At 45.3% G+C, this 20,161-nt stretch overlaps 1 protein-coding gene across 11 annotated transcripts in view; it reads right to left on the bottom strand.

The window, feature by feature from the left end:
- limch1b (LIM and calponin homology domains 1b) overlaps positions 1-20,161 on the bottom strand; it is a 140,409-nt gene that overhangs the window by 15,174 nt on the left and 105,074 nt on the right. For 3 of the 11 annotated variants that reach the window (XM_080774495.1, XM_080774502.1, XM_080774503.1), the window contains exons 9-18: positions 16,729-16,764; positions 13,730-13,856; positions 13,061-13,218; positions 11,901-12,471; positions 8,453-8,896; positions 6,287-6,386; positions 4,882-4,991; positions 2,918-3,017; positions 630-701; positions 220-248 (exon numbers count right to left, since the gene is read on the bottom strand). In XM_080774495.1, coding sequence (XP_080630621.1) covers positions 220-248; positions 630-701; positions 2,918-3,017; positions 4,882-4,991; positions 6,287-6,386; positions 8,453-8,896; positions 11,901-12,471; positions 13,061-13,218; positions 13,730-13,856; positions 16,729-16,764 — 1,747 coding nt within the window. Of the gene's footprint in view, positions 1-219; positions 249-629; positions 702-2,917; positions 3,018-4,812; positions 4,852-4,881; positions 4,992-6,286; positions 6,387-8,452; positions 8,897-11,900; positions 12,472-13,060; positions 13,219-13,729; positions 13,857-16,728; positions 16,765-18,694; positions 19,220-20,161 lie in introns of those variants that run through there. The other 8 variants (XM_080774499.1, XM_080774505.1, XM_080774496.1 and 5 more) reach the window with 5 other exon arrangements.

The raw sequence follows: 20,161 nt of genomic DNA, 5'->3' as shown, positions 1-20,161 counted from the left end.
CCCTATCAAAGCTGTGGCTGGTCAGTGTTATTAGGAGTAGTAGAGTAGGAGCACTTGTGATGTTATTTGTTGTTACGAACACACAAAAAGGTAGTCCCTGCTGTTCACCTTTGTACGGGAATACTAGATAAAGAGACATCTGGTAAGCCAAGAGGGACAGGTAAAGCCTTTTGAGTTTTAGCGTCAGAAGATACAATAACAAAAGTCAGATTTACTCACGTTTCCACAATGATTGGTCTCAGCCTCCTCTGTAGAGAGCAACATTAAGAGAACAGTTAGTGGGGAAATGAACATCCATCAAATAAATGTAATCACACAGAGATATTAAAAGGGATTACAAAACACCACGACGTGAAATACTGATGAATAATGAGACACCTTTTTACAATAAAAAATAAACACCAATGAGTTATTTGACAGACTCTGAACAACTGTACAGTTGACATGGACGGAAACACCTAAAATAATCATATAACAGCACAAATAACGATCTCTCCACCCAAAACACCCCTGGTCACGAATGGAACAGAACAAAACAAATCAGGGGACGAGACTCGGGTCCTGCATCTTGGCCCCTGCATGGGCAGAGGGATGCCCGTACATGCAATGCTCCTAAGTGAGTCGTTTACCTGGCGGAGCGAAGAACTCCCAACGCTTAGGGTTGGCGGCTGCCAGAGGACACCTGACACTGTTTGCAAGCTCTATAGCAAAACGATGTATGGGTGGGATAAGGAGGGACAGATGGCGGGAAAGAGATGAGGGAGGGAAGGAACGAGGTTGATAGGTAGGGGCGGAAGAGACAGTGTTGTGCAAGTTCACACTTCACAAGAGCTGTAGCTCCAAGTTCACACTTCACAAGAGCTGTAGCTCCAAGTTCACACTTCACAAGAGCTGTAGCTCCAAGTTCACACTTCACAAGAGCTGTAGCTCCAAGTTCACACTTCACTAGTTGAATAGTCGACTAGTTGCTTAATGCCCTAGTTCACAGTCACAAAATATTTACTATCTTAGGTTCCCCAGTCCTAAATCACTGCCTTTACCCACTTACAAAACTAAATTAATTACTGTATGCCACCATATAAAATCACAGAGATTACTTTTAAAGGCCAAGAAAAAACAATCAATGAGTGTGTACTGTGTACAGTACTGTGTACAGTACTGTGTACAGTACTGTGTACAGTGTAATACTCATGAAGTGGAAGCAAACAGGTGCAGTAAAAGGTATATTGCAGATGCAGTAGACATTTAAGCCTGAAAAAAACTATGGAACTATTCAGAAACAAAATATGGCTCCACCCTGTGGTTATGTCCTGCATGTCATTTTAGTACATGGAACAGTACATGGAACAGTCAGAAAAATACTAGCTGATCAGAACAGTGACTTCTTGCGGTGTGCGATCACGTCACTTCACGTTACAAGTCCATCTTCGAGACGGACAGACTCAGAGATGGACTTGTCCGTCTTTGAAATGTGCTTGAAGTCAAGGTGATTGCATGCACACTGCAGCTGGCAAAACAGTGGGAGCTCACACTTCTGAAAAGGTGCGAGACATTTTTCTTGCGAGAACGTTCTCCAGTTCATTATTTCCAAGGACGTACGTGTGTTCTTTGCATTCTCAGTATTGAGAAAAGGCCAAAATCTAGCTAGCATCTTCAGCCTTTCTAAGACACTGTTTATTATTACTGCTATTCTTGTTTTACCGTCGCTGCCACAAGGCTGTGTTGAGGAACCAAATTGTACTCTTAATGTACTTGAACACAAGATGTAACAATAACATCTTGAATACAGCCACTTGCAACAGGGAGCCTTGTGGGAGATATAAGGACGCTCGCATTCATTCGTTTGCAAACGGATCAATCCAGTTCACCGCTCACCCAAAAAACATGAGGAACGTTCACACAACGCTCTTTGAGTGCAGTGCGTTCATGCACAACACTGGGGACTGGTTGTCCCGGGAGCTGGGATGGAAAGCAAGATCATTACGGCCTCTCATGCAATGGAGAGTGATTATTTATTACCAATGTTACCATACGAGGTACACACTGTACCGCCATGTTGCAGGAGCGATAGGCAATATTAGGCATACTGCCGTTTTGTAAATCGCCACAGAGGTATAAGCCATTTTCATTTGCCCGGAAGCCGGCGTGGAATATCAGTGTTTATTTCGTCGACAAATACTAAGACGAAAATTGTCAGTCGACTACCTTTGGCCACTGACGAAAACTAAATGCAAACTAAATAAAAACTAAGCTACAGTATGATGACTAAAACTAAGACTAAATATACTGACAATTTCATCAACAAATAAAAACTAGACAAAAATGTTAGGAAGGGACTAGTGGACAAGAGATCCACTATAAGTCATTTTACAATTAGTTGCATGCTGAAAATAGACAAGTTATATATATATATTATCGGCTATTTTCAGCAAGTGAAAAAAAAACTAAAATCTTATGACATTTAGTCGACTAAAACTAGACTAACACTAAAACATTCAAGGTGACTAAAAGGTGACTGAAACTAAATGAAAACTATTCAAGAGACTATGACTAAGACATGGAATATCTTCAGTTAATCAACATGTCTGCAGTCTCATCACCATTGTAAAATGAATATGCATGATAAAAATGCATTGAACATAAAACATACACAGAGGCAATTAGCCTCTGTAAGCTGCAATATAAGCAGAGTCATACGAAATGAATTGCGTCATGCGTCGAAAATCGGCGATTGTCCTGCGCTTCAATTATGACAGCCAAAGGGCAAGAGTGCCAGAAAGACAAGCTAGAAGGGAGTAAGCTAGGAGGATGTGCTGTAGTCAAACAGAAGGGAGTAAGCTAGGAGGATGTCTGTAGTCAAACAGAAGAGAAGAGTGAGTTCATGATGTTCGTGTTAGTGGACGGCAAAGCGCTTTACCTGATGTGGCGTTGCACAGCGGCTCGTAACTGAGAGGTCGTGGATCTGTGATGATCGGTACACTCTCTTTTCTCGTAGGCCACCGTGTACTTTCACTGACCTGCAGTCAGATAACGACACATCATTTGATCGGCTATGCTGTGAATGCTCACAATCTATTGTAAATTATTTGGGAAAATATTCAACAATTTTCAAAATGGCAAGATAGCAGATCTACAGGCTCACATTTCAACCTGTTGCCACACAACACGGTGCTATACAAAGAATAAAATCATAAAAATGTAAACTGAATAACAAATTTCAAATAGAAAACAGGATAAAACGACAGATAGTAAAAACTACACCGATACACAAGATAAAGTGCTCTGTGCTTGTGAGCTTTCAGAATCAAATGAGCATCGCGCCTGTCACAGACATGCAGCGAGCAACTTCAGTCAGGAAACTCAGTGCAGTTGCTGCCGGCCGTTCATTGGGGCCGCCTCAGCATCACGGTATCATTCACATGATTCACTTCATCCAATCACACACACTCATTCCATTTTCATACCGGCTATTTAAACTGGAAGTTTTGCACTGCTCAATCTGCTTGCTTGTTTGCTGCTGCACACACCGATACTGCTGCGCTGCTGTCTGCTTAAACTTTTGTTGCACACCCTCCTCCACCCCAGCTACCATGTGATTTTGGATCTGCTGTTTAGGTACGGGGGATTCGGAAGCCCTATGGTCGGGACTGATGCGCTTGATCCGAGTACCTAAAAAGCAGATCCAATTCATCACCAAACCATAATCAATATATTGCTCATGTTATATTCAATGAATATATATTCTATCCATTCATAAGTTGTCCTGACTGAACCTACTCAATTTGACAAAGAGTGGGGGCTACACAGGCAAAGTCTACCTTAGTTTTAAGCCTAGATTTTTTTGGGGATAGTAAGAAGGCCTAGGTCAGGAGACCCGAGCGATCCTTACGGCTCAATAGTTTGAAATAGTTCAATCAATCAATCAATCAAATGTCACTGGTACTTAAGCAGTAAAGAGAAGATAAAAGATTTGCACACTGTTTGAAGCTTCCAAAACATGTCTGATGAAGACCTAAAAGGTTGAAACGTTGCGCCTGTAATAAAGTATGAGTGCAGATGTTTCATCTTGTCCTTGATTCTTGCCATGATGCCTTGATGTCCAGCACCTGGCCTAAATCAGTGGTGGAAAGTAACTAAGTACTTTAAGTACAATTGTGAGGTATTTTTTACTTTACTTGAGTATTTCCAATTTCCAGTACTTTTACTTCTACTCCACTACATCTCAGAGCCAAAATTTGTACTTTTACTTCACTACAATTATTTGAAAACTTATTTGAGAACATTCTGCAATATGAATACTAATTTTGATGCCGATACTTTTGTACTTTTACTCAAGTACATTTTCAATTCCGTACTTTGACTTGTAACAAAGTACTTATAAATTGCCGTATTGGTGCTTTTACTTAAGTAAAACAATTGAGTACTTTTTCCACCACTGGCCTAAGTACAAGGGCATAAGACCTCCTCAGTAAGGTGATCTCCTCCCTACCTGGGAGACTGTTGGCTGACTCTGTGGTGTTATGTTGGCCTCTGACTGCAGGGGGTTGGGAGTGTTTACCTGGGAGACTGTTGGCTGACTCTGTGGTGTGGTGTTGGCCTCTGACTCAGGGGGTTGGGAGTGTTTACCTGGGAGACTGTTGGCTGACTCTGTGGTGTGGTGTTGGCCTCTGACTCAGGGGGTTGGGAGTGTTTACTGTTGGCTGACTCTGTGGTGTTGTGTTGGCCTCTGACTGCAGGGGTTGGGAGTGTTTACTGTTGGCTGACTCTGTGGTGTTGTGTTGGCCTCTGACTCAGGGGGTTGGGAGTGTTTACCTGGGAGACTGTTGGCTGACTCTGTGGTGTGCTGTTGGCCTCTGACTGCAGAGGGTTGGGAGTGTTTACCTGGGAGACTGTTGGCTGACTCTGTGGTGTTGTGTTGGCCTCTGACTGCAGGGGGTTGGGAGTGTTTAGTCTATTTGGCGCCGTCTGTTCCTGGACGGTCTGTTGGCGTTCTGCAAAACACATCCCCAACATTACTTACGTTAGTAAAATCAGAATAATTATTTATTTATTTTTACAGCTCTAGGGCCCCCCGGTTTGACCTGGATTAGGCTAAGGTCCCCTATTTAATGGTATTTCTATCTCTGGGACCCCAATAAACATTGTAAAATCAAACTGAATTTAACTCTGAGAGTGTACAAATGGAGTGTACACTCTCAGAGTTATAGACCGATAAGGGTCCATTTGGTTCCTAACTATAATTTAGCTAGGGACCCAGCTGGAACCCCCTCAAGGACCCCTGGGGGTCGCCGGACCCCACTTTGGGAACCACTGCATAACAGCATAACCATCACCACCTGGGATATTGTCTCGACTTCTATTGCCTCATTGCGGATTGATCCAGAATTCAGTAGATAGCAGTATGTATGCCCCTACCTGGATCCATATCCAAAATCCATGCCCTATTACTTTCTTTCATGTATTTGTAAGTAATTTGACCATTAAAGCATTCGGAAATATTACAAAGATATGTCCTTCTGTTATTCTAGTTCTAGTTCTTCGCATTGTCTGCTCTCTGAATATATTATACAGTATGAACCTCAACAACAAAATGCTTCCAATTTTAAAATGTGACACTGTAGTGTGTGAAATCACCACTAGGTGGCAGTCTAGCAGTTACATGAGTCCTTGGTAACAGTATCCTAGGCCAGTCAGTGGTTCTCAAAACGTTTTCACAGTTCAAAACGGCCCCATCTGATCTACAAGATCACATTGCAGTTGTGTGGACTTGTAGATCGGCTAACCTTCCAAATAGCATTACATAATGGGGTTGAAGTGGTTCAACTGATTTTGATGCAGTATTAACCCATTTAGACAGGAATAATGTTTATTATGTTATGCTTTAGCTGTTGAAAAATAGCAGATCTACAAGCTCGTAGATCTGCTATTATTGAAAAATCGTGAAAATGTGGCGCAAACCTTTGAATATATATTCTTTCAGAGCGAACGTTTTAAACTCAAATCTTTGCTTCTGGGAGGTCACTGGAACAACATATTTTCAGATGAGGGTCGGCGGCCAAATACATATAATTAATTTTGGGGGTCCTTGACATGAAATATTGAGCACCACTGATATAGAAACATGAGGTTTTTCAGAAAACTGTCAGGATTTAGAAGACTTTTTTTAAATTTCGATCGGTCTAAATTGTTTAAAGGAGTAGTTCACCCAAAAAAATGACTGGCAGAGTACACTCGTAGTATTGATACCCCCCCCCCCCCCCCCACTGGCTGTCCTAAATGCTCAGACCTGTGGATGCTGTTTGACTCTTTGGCATGTCCTCTTCCTCCAGAGGGACAGTGGACCGGCCTCCTGTCACCTCCATGTCTTCTCCTGGCTTCTGCAGCACCTATTTTCATATTTTCAGGACGACAGGCACGCACGAAGAGACGCACGCACGCACGCACACAGTCACACACACTCCGAAGGGTCAGCTAACCTGGACATGATGGGCTATATCTAGCACCACCCTGCAATTACCTCTTATCCCTGAACTTATTTGCCATTTTTAGCCCCTCCTATATCCAGCTTTTGGTGTGTGTGTAAAATCCAAATTAAAGTAAAACACAAACATTAAATGCCATTGACAATGAGGGGACAATTTTGAGTGCTTGTGTAAAACAGGTAAACCCAAACATTGATGGCGAAGGTGAGGGCGCAACTTGTGGCCGGAATGAGATGATGTATGATGATGACGGTACGATGATAAGAGCGCCCCTCACTTCACATGAGGGTGATTTTTTTAACTATTTTGAAAAACTATTAAAGGAAATGCCTCTATTTATAGATGTACTGTATGTAATGTAATAATGTAATTTGTAATTTGATTTGAAGTAAGTTGATTAGCAGTATACTGTGGTTACTTGGGTCGTTGGATGCGTATGTCCCATAGCAGCATATGACATGATGAACATATGATGTGATCTCGATGGTGACGTAATAATGATATGTTTCAGTGTCGGGTGGATTAAAGGTAATGCCTCTGTGTATGTATGTAATCTGACACCAATGCCATATCAAGCACAAATTAATCATTACGTCATACGCTGTCACAGGACATATGCATCGGAGCACCGGAAAAACAACATTACTTGCACGCTCTGCTTGCGCAAGTAATGATGTTTGGGAGACAAGAAACACTTTCCTGGGGTTTTTATGTGGGTAATGTGTGTGTTTTTAGATATTTTATTATTTCAAAGTGTTCATGATGCCTTTGACACTGGGCTCACTTACTTCCTGGACTACATTTTCTGTCTCAGTAAAAACAGCCCTCCCCCTATTCAGTGTTTTAGCCGTGACGTGAGCGCCCCCTCCAGAGATACTTCCGGGTCCTACTTTTGTGTCGCTTTTGTGTCCCCATAGAGTTATAATGTGACACTCCGTCGGACTAAATCTGAGACGAAAACAACCACGAAAGTCTCATTTTACCGCTTTCCTCGCAACAACAAAGCTCCTCATTAATTGCAAACTAGATTCAACATTCTCAAGCCTGCACACATTCTAAATATGCCCCCGAAATATTGTACTGAGCAAATGGACTGTTACCACCTTCAATAATAATGGTCTTTATTGTATCCACATCATATATTTTCTTTGTCATGGACAAATGGGTATTAATGCTTCCAACTCGAGTAATTCTACTCGAGTTGGAAGCATTAAGACCCATTTTAACCCTCAATGGCTTCCTTTCTGAAAAATAACGTCATTGTAAAAAGATTCACGCGTTTATATATTATATTTACAATGAGATGCGGACGGGAGCTGGTGCCACTTGGACCCGGACCTAACGTAGCACTACAAAATGAGACTTAAATACTGAATCCACAAGGAGGAGCAGTGCACCGAATCATTATGGGAATTGTAGTCCAGGAAGGAAAGTGAGCCCATGTCATCATGGACACTTTGAATACTAAAATATATAAAACAGATTTTACCCGCAAAAAAACCACAGGAAAGTGTTTGTCTCCCAAACATCATTGTCCCTTTAACCACGTTCTGTAACAGATGTCCCCACATTAGGGTTTCCATTCGAACAGCGACGACATGTTAAAATGTGTAGAAAAAAACAAACAAAAGAAGTCACACACACACACATACACACACACACACACACACACACACCGTGGGCACACTGGACGCGTCAGGAGCGTCAGAAGAACCTGAAGCCCTTCTTCTTCGTGGGGTTTTTAGACAGCTGGTGGATGGAAAAGAAGCTCCACCTCCGCGCCCGACAGACGCAGAGGAGAGCGCGTCCGTGAAGCTGTCCGTCGTGTCCGTCGGGCGCGGAGGTGGAGCTTATTTTCCAGCCACCAGCTGTCTAAAAACCCCACGAAGAAGAAGGGCTTCAGCTTCTTCTGACGCTCCTGACGCGTCTAGTGTGCTTACGGGGACACACAGGCAAGATCTCATCCTCACCGTTGGTAGTGAGTTGGGTCGACTGGGCGGGGTGGAGGGGCGGAGCTTAAGAAGGTCATCCTCGAGGGTGTCTCCGGAGCCTGCAGGCGTCACATCACCAGGTGTCTCCGACGACCCCGGCCGCCCTCTGGGAGACGTGTGTGCGCTGTGCACGGGAGAGGCTGCCCCTCTGGGAGACGTGTGTGCGCTGTGCATGGGAGAGGCTGCCCCTCTGGGAGACGTGTGTGCGCTGTGCATGGGAGAGGCTGCCCCTCTGGGAGACGTGTGTGCGCTGTGCATGGGAGAGGCTGCCGCCGCAGGCTTGTCCGTGGCGGCGACACGGGTGGGTGTGGGGGGGCACGGCTGGAAGCCCGTCAGAGACTCCCCAGAGTCCTCCTGGCTCTCGGGCGTGGAGGGACGCTCTTCGGTGCCCAGGACACCGTTGACGCGGAGTAAGCCGTCAGCCTGCATGGTGCGAAAGGACAGAGGCGTTATTTTTAGTACAGATACAGTAAGATACTTTTTCACGATTTTTCAAAAATAGCAGATCTAGCTATGAGCTTGTAGATCTGCTTTTTTTCAATAGCTAAAGTTTAACATAATGCTTAAAACACCAAAAGGGGTTCCCGCCCAGCACATGGCTATTGCTTAATTTAAATACCGATACATACTCGCTTTAACTTATAGGATTATGATGGAATCTCATTGCATAGTAAATAACTATTCTTTTTTAGAAAGTGATGCAACAGAAACTTTAATTATATTATCACAATTATTAATGTTTTCATTAGTGGCCGGTCATCTTCTATATACGGTAGCCGCCTCACAGCACTATGCCACTTTGAGCCAGCGATCAGTGTTGTTTTTGGCAGCAAATTTCTATTTTTGTTTTAGTCATAGTCCCTTGAATAGTTTTCACTTAGTTTTAGTCACCTGGAATGTATTAGTGTTAGTCTAGTTTTAGTCGACTAAATCTACAGGTGATTTAGTCGACTAAAATGTGTTTTGGCGGCCCTTGATGCCGTCGTAATGGCTGATTTTACACTTGCTGAAAATAGCCGAAGATAGCCGTCGCGTTGTGAGCTTGTAGATCTGCTATTTTCAGCATGCAACAAAGTGTAAAATGACTTGTCTTTTACTTATACTGGATCTCTTGTCCACTAGTCCCTTCCTAACATTTTACTCTAGTTTTTATCCGTTGACGAAATGGTCAACATATTTAGTCTCAGTTTTTGTCATCATAGCATATAGTTTTCATTTAGTTTCCATGTCGTTTTCGGCAGTGAAAAAAGGTAGTTGACGAACATTTTTCGTCTTGGTTTTTAGTTGACGAAAAAGACACAGCGATGTCGACTCTAATACAAGATGCTAATACAAGGAGCACGGTAACTTTAGAAGCCTGTAGCAGTGGTGGTGGTGGTGGTGGTGGTGGTGGTGGTGGTGGACAAGAGCTGAATGCAGGCTCTCAGTCTGCCTCTAGTCTCTCCCCACACACCCTCCTGCACCACCCCCACGTCTCCATCTCATCTCCTGTCCCGGAACTGCAGCCTAGTGTGTAGTAGTAGCGTGTATGTGTGTGGCCCCCTCTTTGTGTGCATGTGGGGGAGCCCACTTCACATTGAGAGGGCCCTACTTATCAACGTCTTAAGTCAATGCAGGAACAGAGGGCTCCATTCACTGCCCTGGACTCCACTCTGCTGCAGGCTCCTGTGTGACCAGACATTCCACAACAAGCAGCTCTGCACTTCCCCGTTCGGGAGAAAGTAATAAACTCCTCCCTCCAAGACACATTATCACACACATTAACACACACGCACGCACACACACACACACACACACACACACACACACACACGCATATGCGCCACAAAAAACCCCACAGGAGCATGATTTTCATCTCGGGCCATTGTTTTTTTTTTATCCTCTTTGTCTGTGTTGAAACATGTACATGCCTCTTAAGTGGTGAAGAGAGTCTGTTGCTTTACACCCAAGAAACATGACAGGGCCATCTCCATGGCGCGTTCTGTGGCATTCTAATGTAAATGCCAAGGGGGCAGCGGGGTGTGTGTGTGTGTGTGTGGGGGGGGGGGGCTCATTCAACAAACTGTGAGCAGAGATCTGCCAGCTCTCTGGGAAGAAGAAGCTTCCGTGTAGCTATGATGCCACCTTTGTTGTTTCGTCTCTGTCCGCTTCAGCTCTGCGGTCTACTCTTCACTGTGCAGTCAGTGTACCTCAGCACATATAACTACTATTATATAAATTGTATGTATGTATTATCGTTATCATTAGACAGTACACACCCACCCAGTGCTGTAGACTAGGTTTTTTTCAGACGGTTTACCATAATTATTCCCTGGGCGACATGCGTACGTATAGGCCTATAGACGATACACTTGCGCGTGGTCCCCTCCCACCATGACAAGCACTTAGAAGCACAGAAGTGCATGTCTCATATTTCCTTTGAATATATATATTATTATTATATGCATAATGGATTTCACCTGTCACCAATTTGTGTTACCGGTAATCTGTTGTCTGTCATGACAACATACCTTATTCACCCCTGCTGACCGAGGACTGATTCCCCCTTTTGCAAAAAAAAAATATGTTAATGATGTTTAGAAGATTCAGAACACGTTCCTGGGGTCTTTATGTGTGTAATATATGTGGTTTGAGGTATTTTAGATTTCCTCAGTGTCTCTGATGTCATGGACACTGGGCTCACTTCCTTCCTGGACTACAATTCCCATAATTGCTTGGTGCACTGCTCCTCGTTGTGGATAGCAGGAGGGCTGTCTTACTGAGACAACAGTAGTCCAAGGACTGTCTAAAGAGGACAAGAAGCGAAGACCGTAAGGGCGCCGCCATGTTGATCACATGGTGCTCCATGGAAGGAAAGAAACATGCGCAATGGGCTTTATGCAGCCTTGGTCTGCAACTGCGCATGTTCCTTTCCTTCCATGGAGCACCATGTGATCAACATGGCGGCGCCCTTGCGGTCTTCGCTTCTTGTCCTCTTTAGACAGTCCTTGCAGTAGTCCAGGAAGTAAGTGAGCCCAGTGTCCATGACATCATGGACACTGCGGAAAATCAAAAATATCTAAAACCACATATTACACACATAAAGACCCCAGGAAGTGTTCTAAATCATCTAAACGTCATTAACATATATTTGTTGTGTCCCTTTAATTTAAGCTCTGTCGCACGCCGAAAATAGGGAGACTGCCCATAATTCCGTCATCCCATTACTCCAACTATGTGGCTTCCCGTGCGGTTAGGGTTAGGGATAGCCAGGGTTAGTAATGGGGCCAAAACTCCTTTTGTCCAAATAAACCACAAAAACGTTAAAATAGAAAGATAATAGGTTTCTGCCCGACAGCAACCGCATATATAGGGTTTAAGTAAGAGCTTTAAAAGGTAAGAAATTAAAAGCGAGAAGTAATAGGTGTATGAAATATGCAGCGCTCACCTTGGACGGTCCTGTTGAGGCAGCAGCAGCAGCAGCAGAGGGCCGGGTCTGGACATAAGGCTTGGGCGTCAGTAAAGGCACCGCTTTTGGCGACACGGCCCTGAGGGTTGTGGTGGTCGGGGGCTTTGCATCCGACGAGCGCGAGCGGATCTGCGGCCGGTGTTGTTGCTGGGACGAGGAGAAAGAGGAGGAGGAGGAGGGCGAGGAAGACGAGGGGAACTCTTCCACCCGCGCCTCCACCGTGGACGTGAACTTGGGGACGACGGGGGCCGACTGCTGCCGCAGGAACCGCATGGGCCCGGCGTCCAGGTCAGGCGACGAGGAGGGGTCCGGGGAGGTCGGGGAGGCGCACAGCGACAGGGAGGCGAAGGGGAGGAGGTGTGAGGGGGAGGAGGGGGAGGAGGAGGGGTCAGCCGACACGCTGCGGTCCAGCAGCTTGGGGAGCTCCAGCCGCTCCATCACCGCCTCGCTGATGGAGAAGCGCTGGGCGTAGCGCTGGAGCACGCTCGCCGCCTCGTCGCTCGTGCGGGCCATCTTGTACGCCTCCCTCAGATCCTCCTCGCGGCGCTCCCTGGGGGAGGGAGGGAGAGAGAGGGAGAGAGAGAGAGAGAGAGGGGTTCGATACACTGTTGGAAGTAGAAGGTCTTTTTGGGGGACCTACTGTATACAGCAGTGGTATCCCAAACATTTTCCCCCACATTGACACTAATTATCCCGCGGACCCCCATTTGAAAAGACACGGCAGGGACCCCCATAAGAGAAGATTTTTACGGATTCTCAACCTGCAGTTTAATTTCAAGGACCCCCAGTTTTACATGCATTTAGGCCATTTCATGGCATTTCTATCCCTGGGACCCCAATTTATATTGTAAAAAAAATGTTAATTTAACTCTGAGAAACAAATGGAAACAAATGGACCCTAAAAGGTCCCAAGGTTCCATTTGTACACTCTCAGAGTTACAGACCCATAAGGGTCCATTTTGGTTCCAAACTATCATTTACCTGGGGACCCCCTGGAACTCCCTCAAGGACCCCTGGGGGTCCCTGTGTGTGTGTGTGTGTGTGTGTGTGTGTAGTGGACCTACTTCTTCTACAATCTCTCGGTAGGTCTTTGTGCGTGCGTGCGTGCATGCGTGGGTGGGTGCGTGGGGTGGACATACTTGTCTTCTACTATCTCCCTGTAGGTCTTAATGCTCTTCCTCCTGATACTGTGACATGAGTCTCCCGACAGCAGATTCTCCATCATCTTCCTCTCCTCTTCCTTCTTTATCAGGTCCTGTGACACACTCCGCCTCCGGTTCTTCCACTTCGCCAGGTCCTGACGCACTCGCACGCACACGCACACGCACACACACACACACACACACACACACACACACACACACACACACACACACACACACACACACACACACACACACACACACACACACACACACACACACACACACACACACACACACACACACACAGGTCAACAGGTGGTCTCCAACCTTCTTAAGAGTGTTTCAACCCTCAACCACTACACTCTCCAGTTGGCGGGTCAGCAGTGATTGGCCAAGTCACTGCCCCTCTCCTCCAGGCTTCCAGCTATAGACGAATCAGCGGAGGGGCGCCCCGGGGGGGAGGGGCGCCCCGGGGGGGAGGGGCGCCCCGGGGGGGAGGGGCGCCCCGGTGGGGAGGGGCAGCCATCACCGAGGTTGCAACCGCTAATTGCTGAACCCCTAATTGCTCCCGATGTGCAGGTTGGTGCCTAGCATGGTTTCCTCCACCATTGGTGTGGGAATGTGTGTGTGAATGGGTGAATAAGGAGAACATGATGGACTCACGTCCTGCCAGTGGTCCTCGTCTTCCTTCAGCCGGTTGTACTGGTTGTGTATCATCTCGTGACGTGCCTGACTGTGAGGCTGCAAGATGGCGTCCTCCTCTCTGCGCATGTCGATCATGCTCACACTCCTGGGACGAGAGACAGGCACACAAACAGAGAGAGAGAGACAGAGAGAGAGAGAGAGAGAGAGAGAGAGTTAGGACAGACAGACAGACAGACAGACAGACAGACAGACAGACAGACAGACAGACAGACAGACAGACAGACAGACAGTAAAGGTAAAGTAAATAAAATCCTGACATGGCAATACCAGCGGAGCACAAGCTTTATGAATAGATTAAAAGAAAATGAAAAAAGAAAAGTGATTCTTCACAGTAAATCCTCTGTGTTGAACATGTGCCAGATAAGTGTTCCAAAAAAGCGTTCCATTGAGGTATATAGTTACGTAAATGAGAAGAAGAGGTTGCGCATCAGCAATGGTTTTCAGTTAAAGTGCTAAACACAAATCCCACACACCAAAAAGGAAGAGAGTATGATAAAATGCATAAGCGTTCCTTTTTGGTGTGTGCCAAAAAATAAATGTAAATGTGAGTACTTTGTCCGCCATTTATTTCATTTTTGGATGTGCTAATTTTTGGGATTTTTATTTTTGGTATATAGTTACGTGTAGGGGGTTAATCCCATGAACACAGAGGACTTTACTGTGCATATTATATTATATATCATATATTATAATATGCTGTATCATATATGAATCCCTGTGCTGCTGTGCAGTGCTTCAACAGAACAGCAGAGTGAGGCAGCAAGAAGAATAGCATCGTTGTCACAGAAACAGGACTCCAGATCGACATTCAGCTGATGTGAGCTATCAATATGAACTAAAAGCAGTTGTGCTTCACAAAGGTGATGTCATGCAGGTCAGAGAAAAGGCATCTATCTTGCACTGTGAGTATACGTTGTGACATATAATTAAAAGCCAGAGGCCTTGTGCAGAAATAATTAGTACAAAGAAATAATGGGTTAAATCAGACAACTGGAGGAGTTAAAATATAGGCATCCATATTAATGTTGCGGTGTGTGCTTGTGTGTGCGTGCGTGCATGCGTGCGCGGTGCAAGCTTGCATGCGTGCAAGCTTGCATGCATGTGTGCGTGACTGAGTATGAGTGTGTAACATTAGGTACAGTATTCACAATCTTCTTAAGTGCCATAGAAGTGAGAACATCCACACTGAGGTGAAGGAGGTCAGAGATGAGATACACACTGCAGTTAGTATGCCAGTCATTGTAATGCTTTGCTCTCACAGCATAAAATGGATCAAATGGGCATTCCCACTGAAATAAACACAAGTTATAACCGTAAATACCCTACAAACCAAAGAGCAGTTCACTGTACTGTACTGTACTGTACTGTATTGCACTGTACTGTACAGTGCAACTGTATTGCACTCACAACTTTGAAGGGCGGATTTCAAAGTTGTCGTTTGTGTTTATAGCACAGAGTCTGGCTGGTTCACTTATACTTAACCACTTTCAAACTGGCATCCCTGGCAATCCAATTGAGCAAAAAATAGGAGATCTACCAGGTCACATGTTGCAAAGGCATTGTGAGCTTGTATCTAGCCATTTTCGTAAATTTTGATTTGGGCTTATATCTAGGGCCAACGTGGTTAATATGCCTTCCATGTAATGTGAAACACTGGCAGCCATCGTATAGGACCTACGAAAACAAATTAAATTTGGTTCACCTATACTATACTATACTATAGGTGAACGCCAAGGGAAATGCCCATTCTATTCAATTGTGTCCTGTCACTGTGTTGCTTAGTTATGGCAGCAGTTCTGTTTGCCTGGGGTACTCTGCGTACTCCTGGCTTTCATATTAATAATAATCATGATAAAATGGCATTTTTTTCTACTCAGTCCCTATTCTCTCTACTCAGACCCGTCCTCCAGTGACATCATCAACGGGGAATTCAAGCTAATAGAAACTGCAGGCTTTCTAGTCCTGAAAAGTTGCAATGCGAAAATGGAAGCCATCGTTCTCACGATAATAAAAATCTAAACATTTTAGTAAAAATAAAATCTTGTTTAACCCATTTAGACCTGAGGACGATTCTACAAATGTCTTCTAAATCCTGACAGTTTTTTGAAGAACTTCATGTTTCTATGACAGTGGTTCTCTGCATGTCAAGGACCCCAAAAATGATATGTATATGGCCACCAACCCCCATCTGAAAATATGTTGTTCCAGGGACCCTCCCAGAAGCAAAGATTTGAGTTAAAAACGTCTCTGTTTCAAAAATAGCAGACCTGTTTCAATAGCTAAACTATAACATAATCCTTAAAACACGCCCAGTATGGGTTAAAAAAAATATCTGCCTAACGATGATGTCACTGGTGGACGTAGGTTTCTGAACTGCCCACAGCCCTCCTATGAGACACAGAAGGAGTAGAAAATGGTGCCATTTTATCACGATTATGATCAAATCCAGAACACTGCTGGAACACCAGCAGTGTTCTGGGTCTGCAGGACTGGACAATCCCTGCTTTTAGTGTTCAGGTGATCGACCGCGTGCAGCTGTATGGGAGAAGCTGAAGTGACAACAGAGCGGACACATTGTCCAGTAAAGGTGTCTTCTACAGCCCAACAACAACAGCCAGCACACATGGTAAGGTTAAGTAAAGCTAGTGTAAATGGGGCATAATTATTTGATTCCATTGTCATTCCTTTTTCCCGCAAAAAATACATTAAAGGTTCATCCAAAGCGACAATACATAAGCAGGTTCGATGTCTTTCTCAATTATATAGACTTATAGGCAGATACTGAACCGCTACTGTATATCTCTTTCCGTTATGGGACAGGCACCCTAACCAATATGTTCTGTGCACGTTCTGTGCAGTGCCAGCAGGCCATGATATGGTATAAATAGTGAAGGTGTGCAGTGCAGTGCCAGCAGGCCATGATATGCGGTCTCTGGGCAACAATAAGTGCAACTTACTGTGGGTCGTCTGAGACACAAGCAGAGTGGTTGTATCTACAGGAGTCAAGGAGAGGATGAGGAGGAGAGAGCACAGTCACAGATGAACACACGAACGAACACTTCCAACACTAGCATGAGACACCTGAACGTGAGCTGGGGCGGATCATAACATCCGTGCTGAGTGTATTACTGCCTGATTCATGTTCCGTTGCTCGACTGTGTCACTCGCCAAATAGAGCCGATCTAGAAGCTCACAACGCATCTGCCACGTGGTGTGAGCTTCTGGGGGGTGGCTATTGGCAAGCACGCAGTTGGGGGCGACTAAGTATGAATCAGGCTTAAAAAGCTGACAATGGGCAAAATTGTGAAAGACGATGAGGTCAAATATGTATCAAAGCAGAACTGGCAAAGTTTGTGTATTGTCTTTACCCACACACACACAAGCATGTATTTTCCCCAACTGTTGAACTGCAGACCTACATCACAACATTCAAGCACAAGGGGGCACTCTAATTTAAAAATACAGCCAGCAAAGAGAGCATCAGGCATAGTCAAAAGTGCTTTGCTTGCAACAGAACATGCTAGGCGCACACTGGACGTTATGTTCAATAACAGCATGCTAGGCGCACGCTGGGCGCTTGGGTGACAGCGGATCTTCAATAACAGCATGCATCCTTTTATAAACTATAGCGCCCAAGCAGCAAGCAGCATTAAGGCCGTTGGGCTCTCCAATGTGTGTCAGTGTCTGTGACCGCCAGATGAAGGCTCGGCCCTGCAACCACACGGCTCTTCACAGAGAGAGCCTTTAAATAGCATCCTCCGTGGTGTTGGGAGGGGTGTGAGTGAAAGTGTGGGCTGCGGTCACATAGGCTACGACTCGCCACAAGAAGGGGAAAAAAGGGAGGCTCAGTGCAGAGAGCCCTCGCTCACTATAAATCAACACCAGAGAGAGATGGTTTTCATGAGCTGTTTATTTTGCCATGTGGTGCGTTGCTGAGACGTGTGTTGGTTTGTTAGACCCCTGCATGTATGCCTTGCATTAACAGCCAGGCAGGGTCGGCATTAGTATCACTTCTAGATTGTTCTGTCTTTTCGTTCTGTAGTGGCTTACTTGTCATTCCTCAGTTTTGTCAATGATCAACTGTCCCCTCAGTCGATTTGGTCTGATTGGTTGTTTTTTTATGCTTTTCCCCCCATGCAAACTCTAGATATAATCATTTATTCTGCCAGCCTAAAACTTTTAATGGCCAGTAACAACATTAGAATGTTCACTTCTCAACAGCACCGACCTGAAAAGGCTGGTCTCCACCATGATTATTATGCACTATATACAGCAAACAAAATACTTATTTGTTGATTAAACTAAGTGATTATTAGCCAACAAATTCCTATGACTATTAAGTAGCTCACTAAGAATTGCTTTGGTCGCGGACAGCCCTAACAACCAATTGTGTTTGTGCTTTGCAATGGATGGATGAATGCATGTATTAAAAGGATGCATACATGCATTTCAATTAAGCACTGCAAAGTCTATCTTTCAACACAAGAAATGCAATAGAAATTCAGTCGGGGGGTTAGTTAGTACACCTCTGGGTCTGTCCAAAAAGGCCAAAGGTTGCCATAAAAGGTCATGCGTAGTTAATCAAACACATTCTTTGGCTTCTTCTGTCACTTCAAGAAGAGCAATAAATAAAAAATAAACAATAGGAGGAAATTAAGATGAGAAAAATCATAGACTTGTTTACAGCCACATTGCATCTCTGGGCGTACAGATTATAAAGGGTTTTAAAAAATGAGGTCATGCTCTTCATCTTCAGGTTAACAAAGACAGGCACGTCATCCATAAGACAGCACTGCTGCCTGAACTGAGGCCAAGGAGGGCACATGCTGGCAGAGAATTCCCCTGGGTTTAACACAGAGCTTCTGGAGTTCTACTTCAACACGGCAAATGGTTGGTATCATGTTGTAGTGCAGCGGGCCTCACGTTGACGCTGCATCGCTGTCCGGCGATGGAGGCTGCTGCGTCCGTGGCGACCCGTCGCATTGGCGCAGCGGCCTCGCCGCCGTCCGTCGGCCCGTAGCGGCGCTCGTTATGGTAACCGACACCGTCGTGGCAGGAACGGGAAGAAAGCGGGGAGAGGTGCCAGGAGAGGTGGCGGCGTGTCTGAGAGAGGACAGGCTTTGTCGGTGCTGCCATGCCGCCTCGTCGCTGTCCATCTCTAAAGGTGACGTCGTGCGCGTGTTAGCACCTCCCTTCCTCCGTCCCGCCGCCGCCTCCTCCCCGTCCAGCAAAGGTGGACACTTCCCGTCCATGTCGACTGTCCCCCCGGGTGAACCGATGGGACTAGTCGCAAGCAGCTCAGAGCTGGGAGCGGTGCCGGCTGCCAGGGACACCGACGTTCGGAGGAAGAGTTCCTCGGAGCACGAGCGGGCTGGAGTACTGCTGAGAGAATCGGGCTGAGTTATCATCTCACAGCAAGACAACAGTGCAAAAGCTGAAATAAGTTGTTGGCTCTTAGAACAGTTGCCTGGTTACCATCACATATCATCAGACAGCATTCCATTGGAGAAGACTAAATGCAGGCTCCATGGACATAAATCTTAAGACATAAGAGCATAGTGTGGCTCACACATCCGTCTGCGAGCAAATTTTTGTTCATGAAGAAGCAAACAAACATTCGCAAATCTGTAGCATGTTCAAGGCTCAGCACTCAGATACTCCTCAAAGTATAGAAAACAAGAAAGAATCAAAACAAAACACTTGTTATCAGACGGCAACACAGTGCTTCGCACTAATTAGACCCACATTGCATCAGCTGTCACAGTCAGAAATATTCCTCTGCTAGAGTTGTTCTTTGTCCAACAACTCTGACAGAATGTCTGAGAGAACCCACGCCAGGGTCCCAGAGACTCCAGACACAATGCTGTAAAAAATAAAAAATAAAAAAAGCTGAGCTCAGAATTCTTTTAACGTTTACCCCGTGCGACAGAAGCTGCCGGCGGTCTCAGTGCTGCACTGAAAGGCTTTGGGGAAGGAAGGTGGACTCATAACTTAACATCCTGTGGGTGGGTCGCATTTCCACGTTCCTCTGTGTTTGTGTGTGTGTGTGTGTGTGTGTGTGTGTGTGTGTGTGTGTGTGTGTGTGTGTGTGCGCGCATGTGCCATGTGTGTGTATGTTCAGCATTGTTTCCACAGTTTGTATGCCACAGACACACAAAGCTGCAATGTAAAACACTGAATTTCACCATTTAAGAGTCTATTTTTACACTTAACACTCAGGGAGAGAGAGAGAGAGAGAGAGAGAGAGAGGGAGAGAGAGAGGGAGAGGGAGAGAGGGAGAGGGAGAGAGAGAGAGGGTGAGAGAGTAGTGTTACACCCCTGAGGACACTAAATTCAGTTTGAATCCTTTTGCATTAACATTCAAAGGACAGCAGTGGGCCGAACTCCAAA

The sequence above is a fragment of the Protomyctophum bolini genome, assembly GCF_963924005.1.
Source record: "Protomyctophum bolini genome assembly, chromosome: 10".
NCBI lineage: Eukaryota > Metazoa > Chordata > Actinopteri > Myctophiformes > Myctophidae > Protomyctophum > Protomyctophum bolini.
This window is presented reverse-complemented; position numbering and strand designations above follow the sequence as displayed.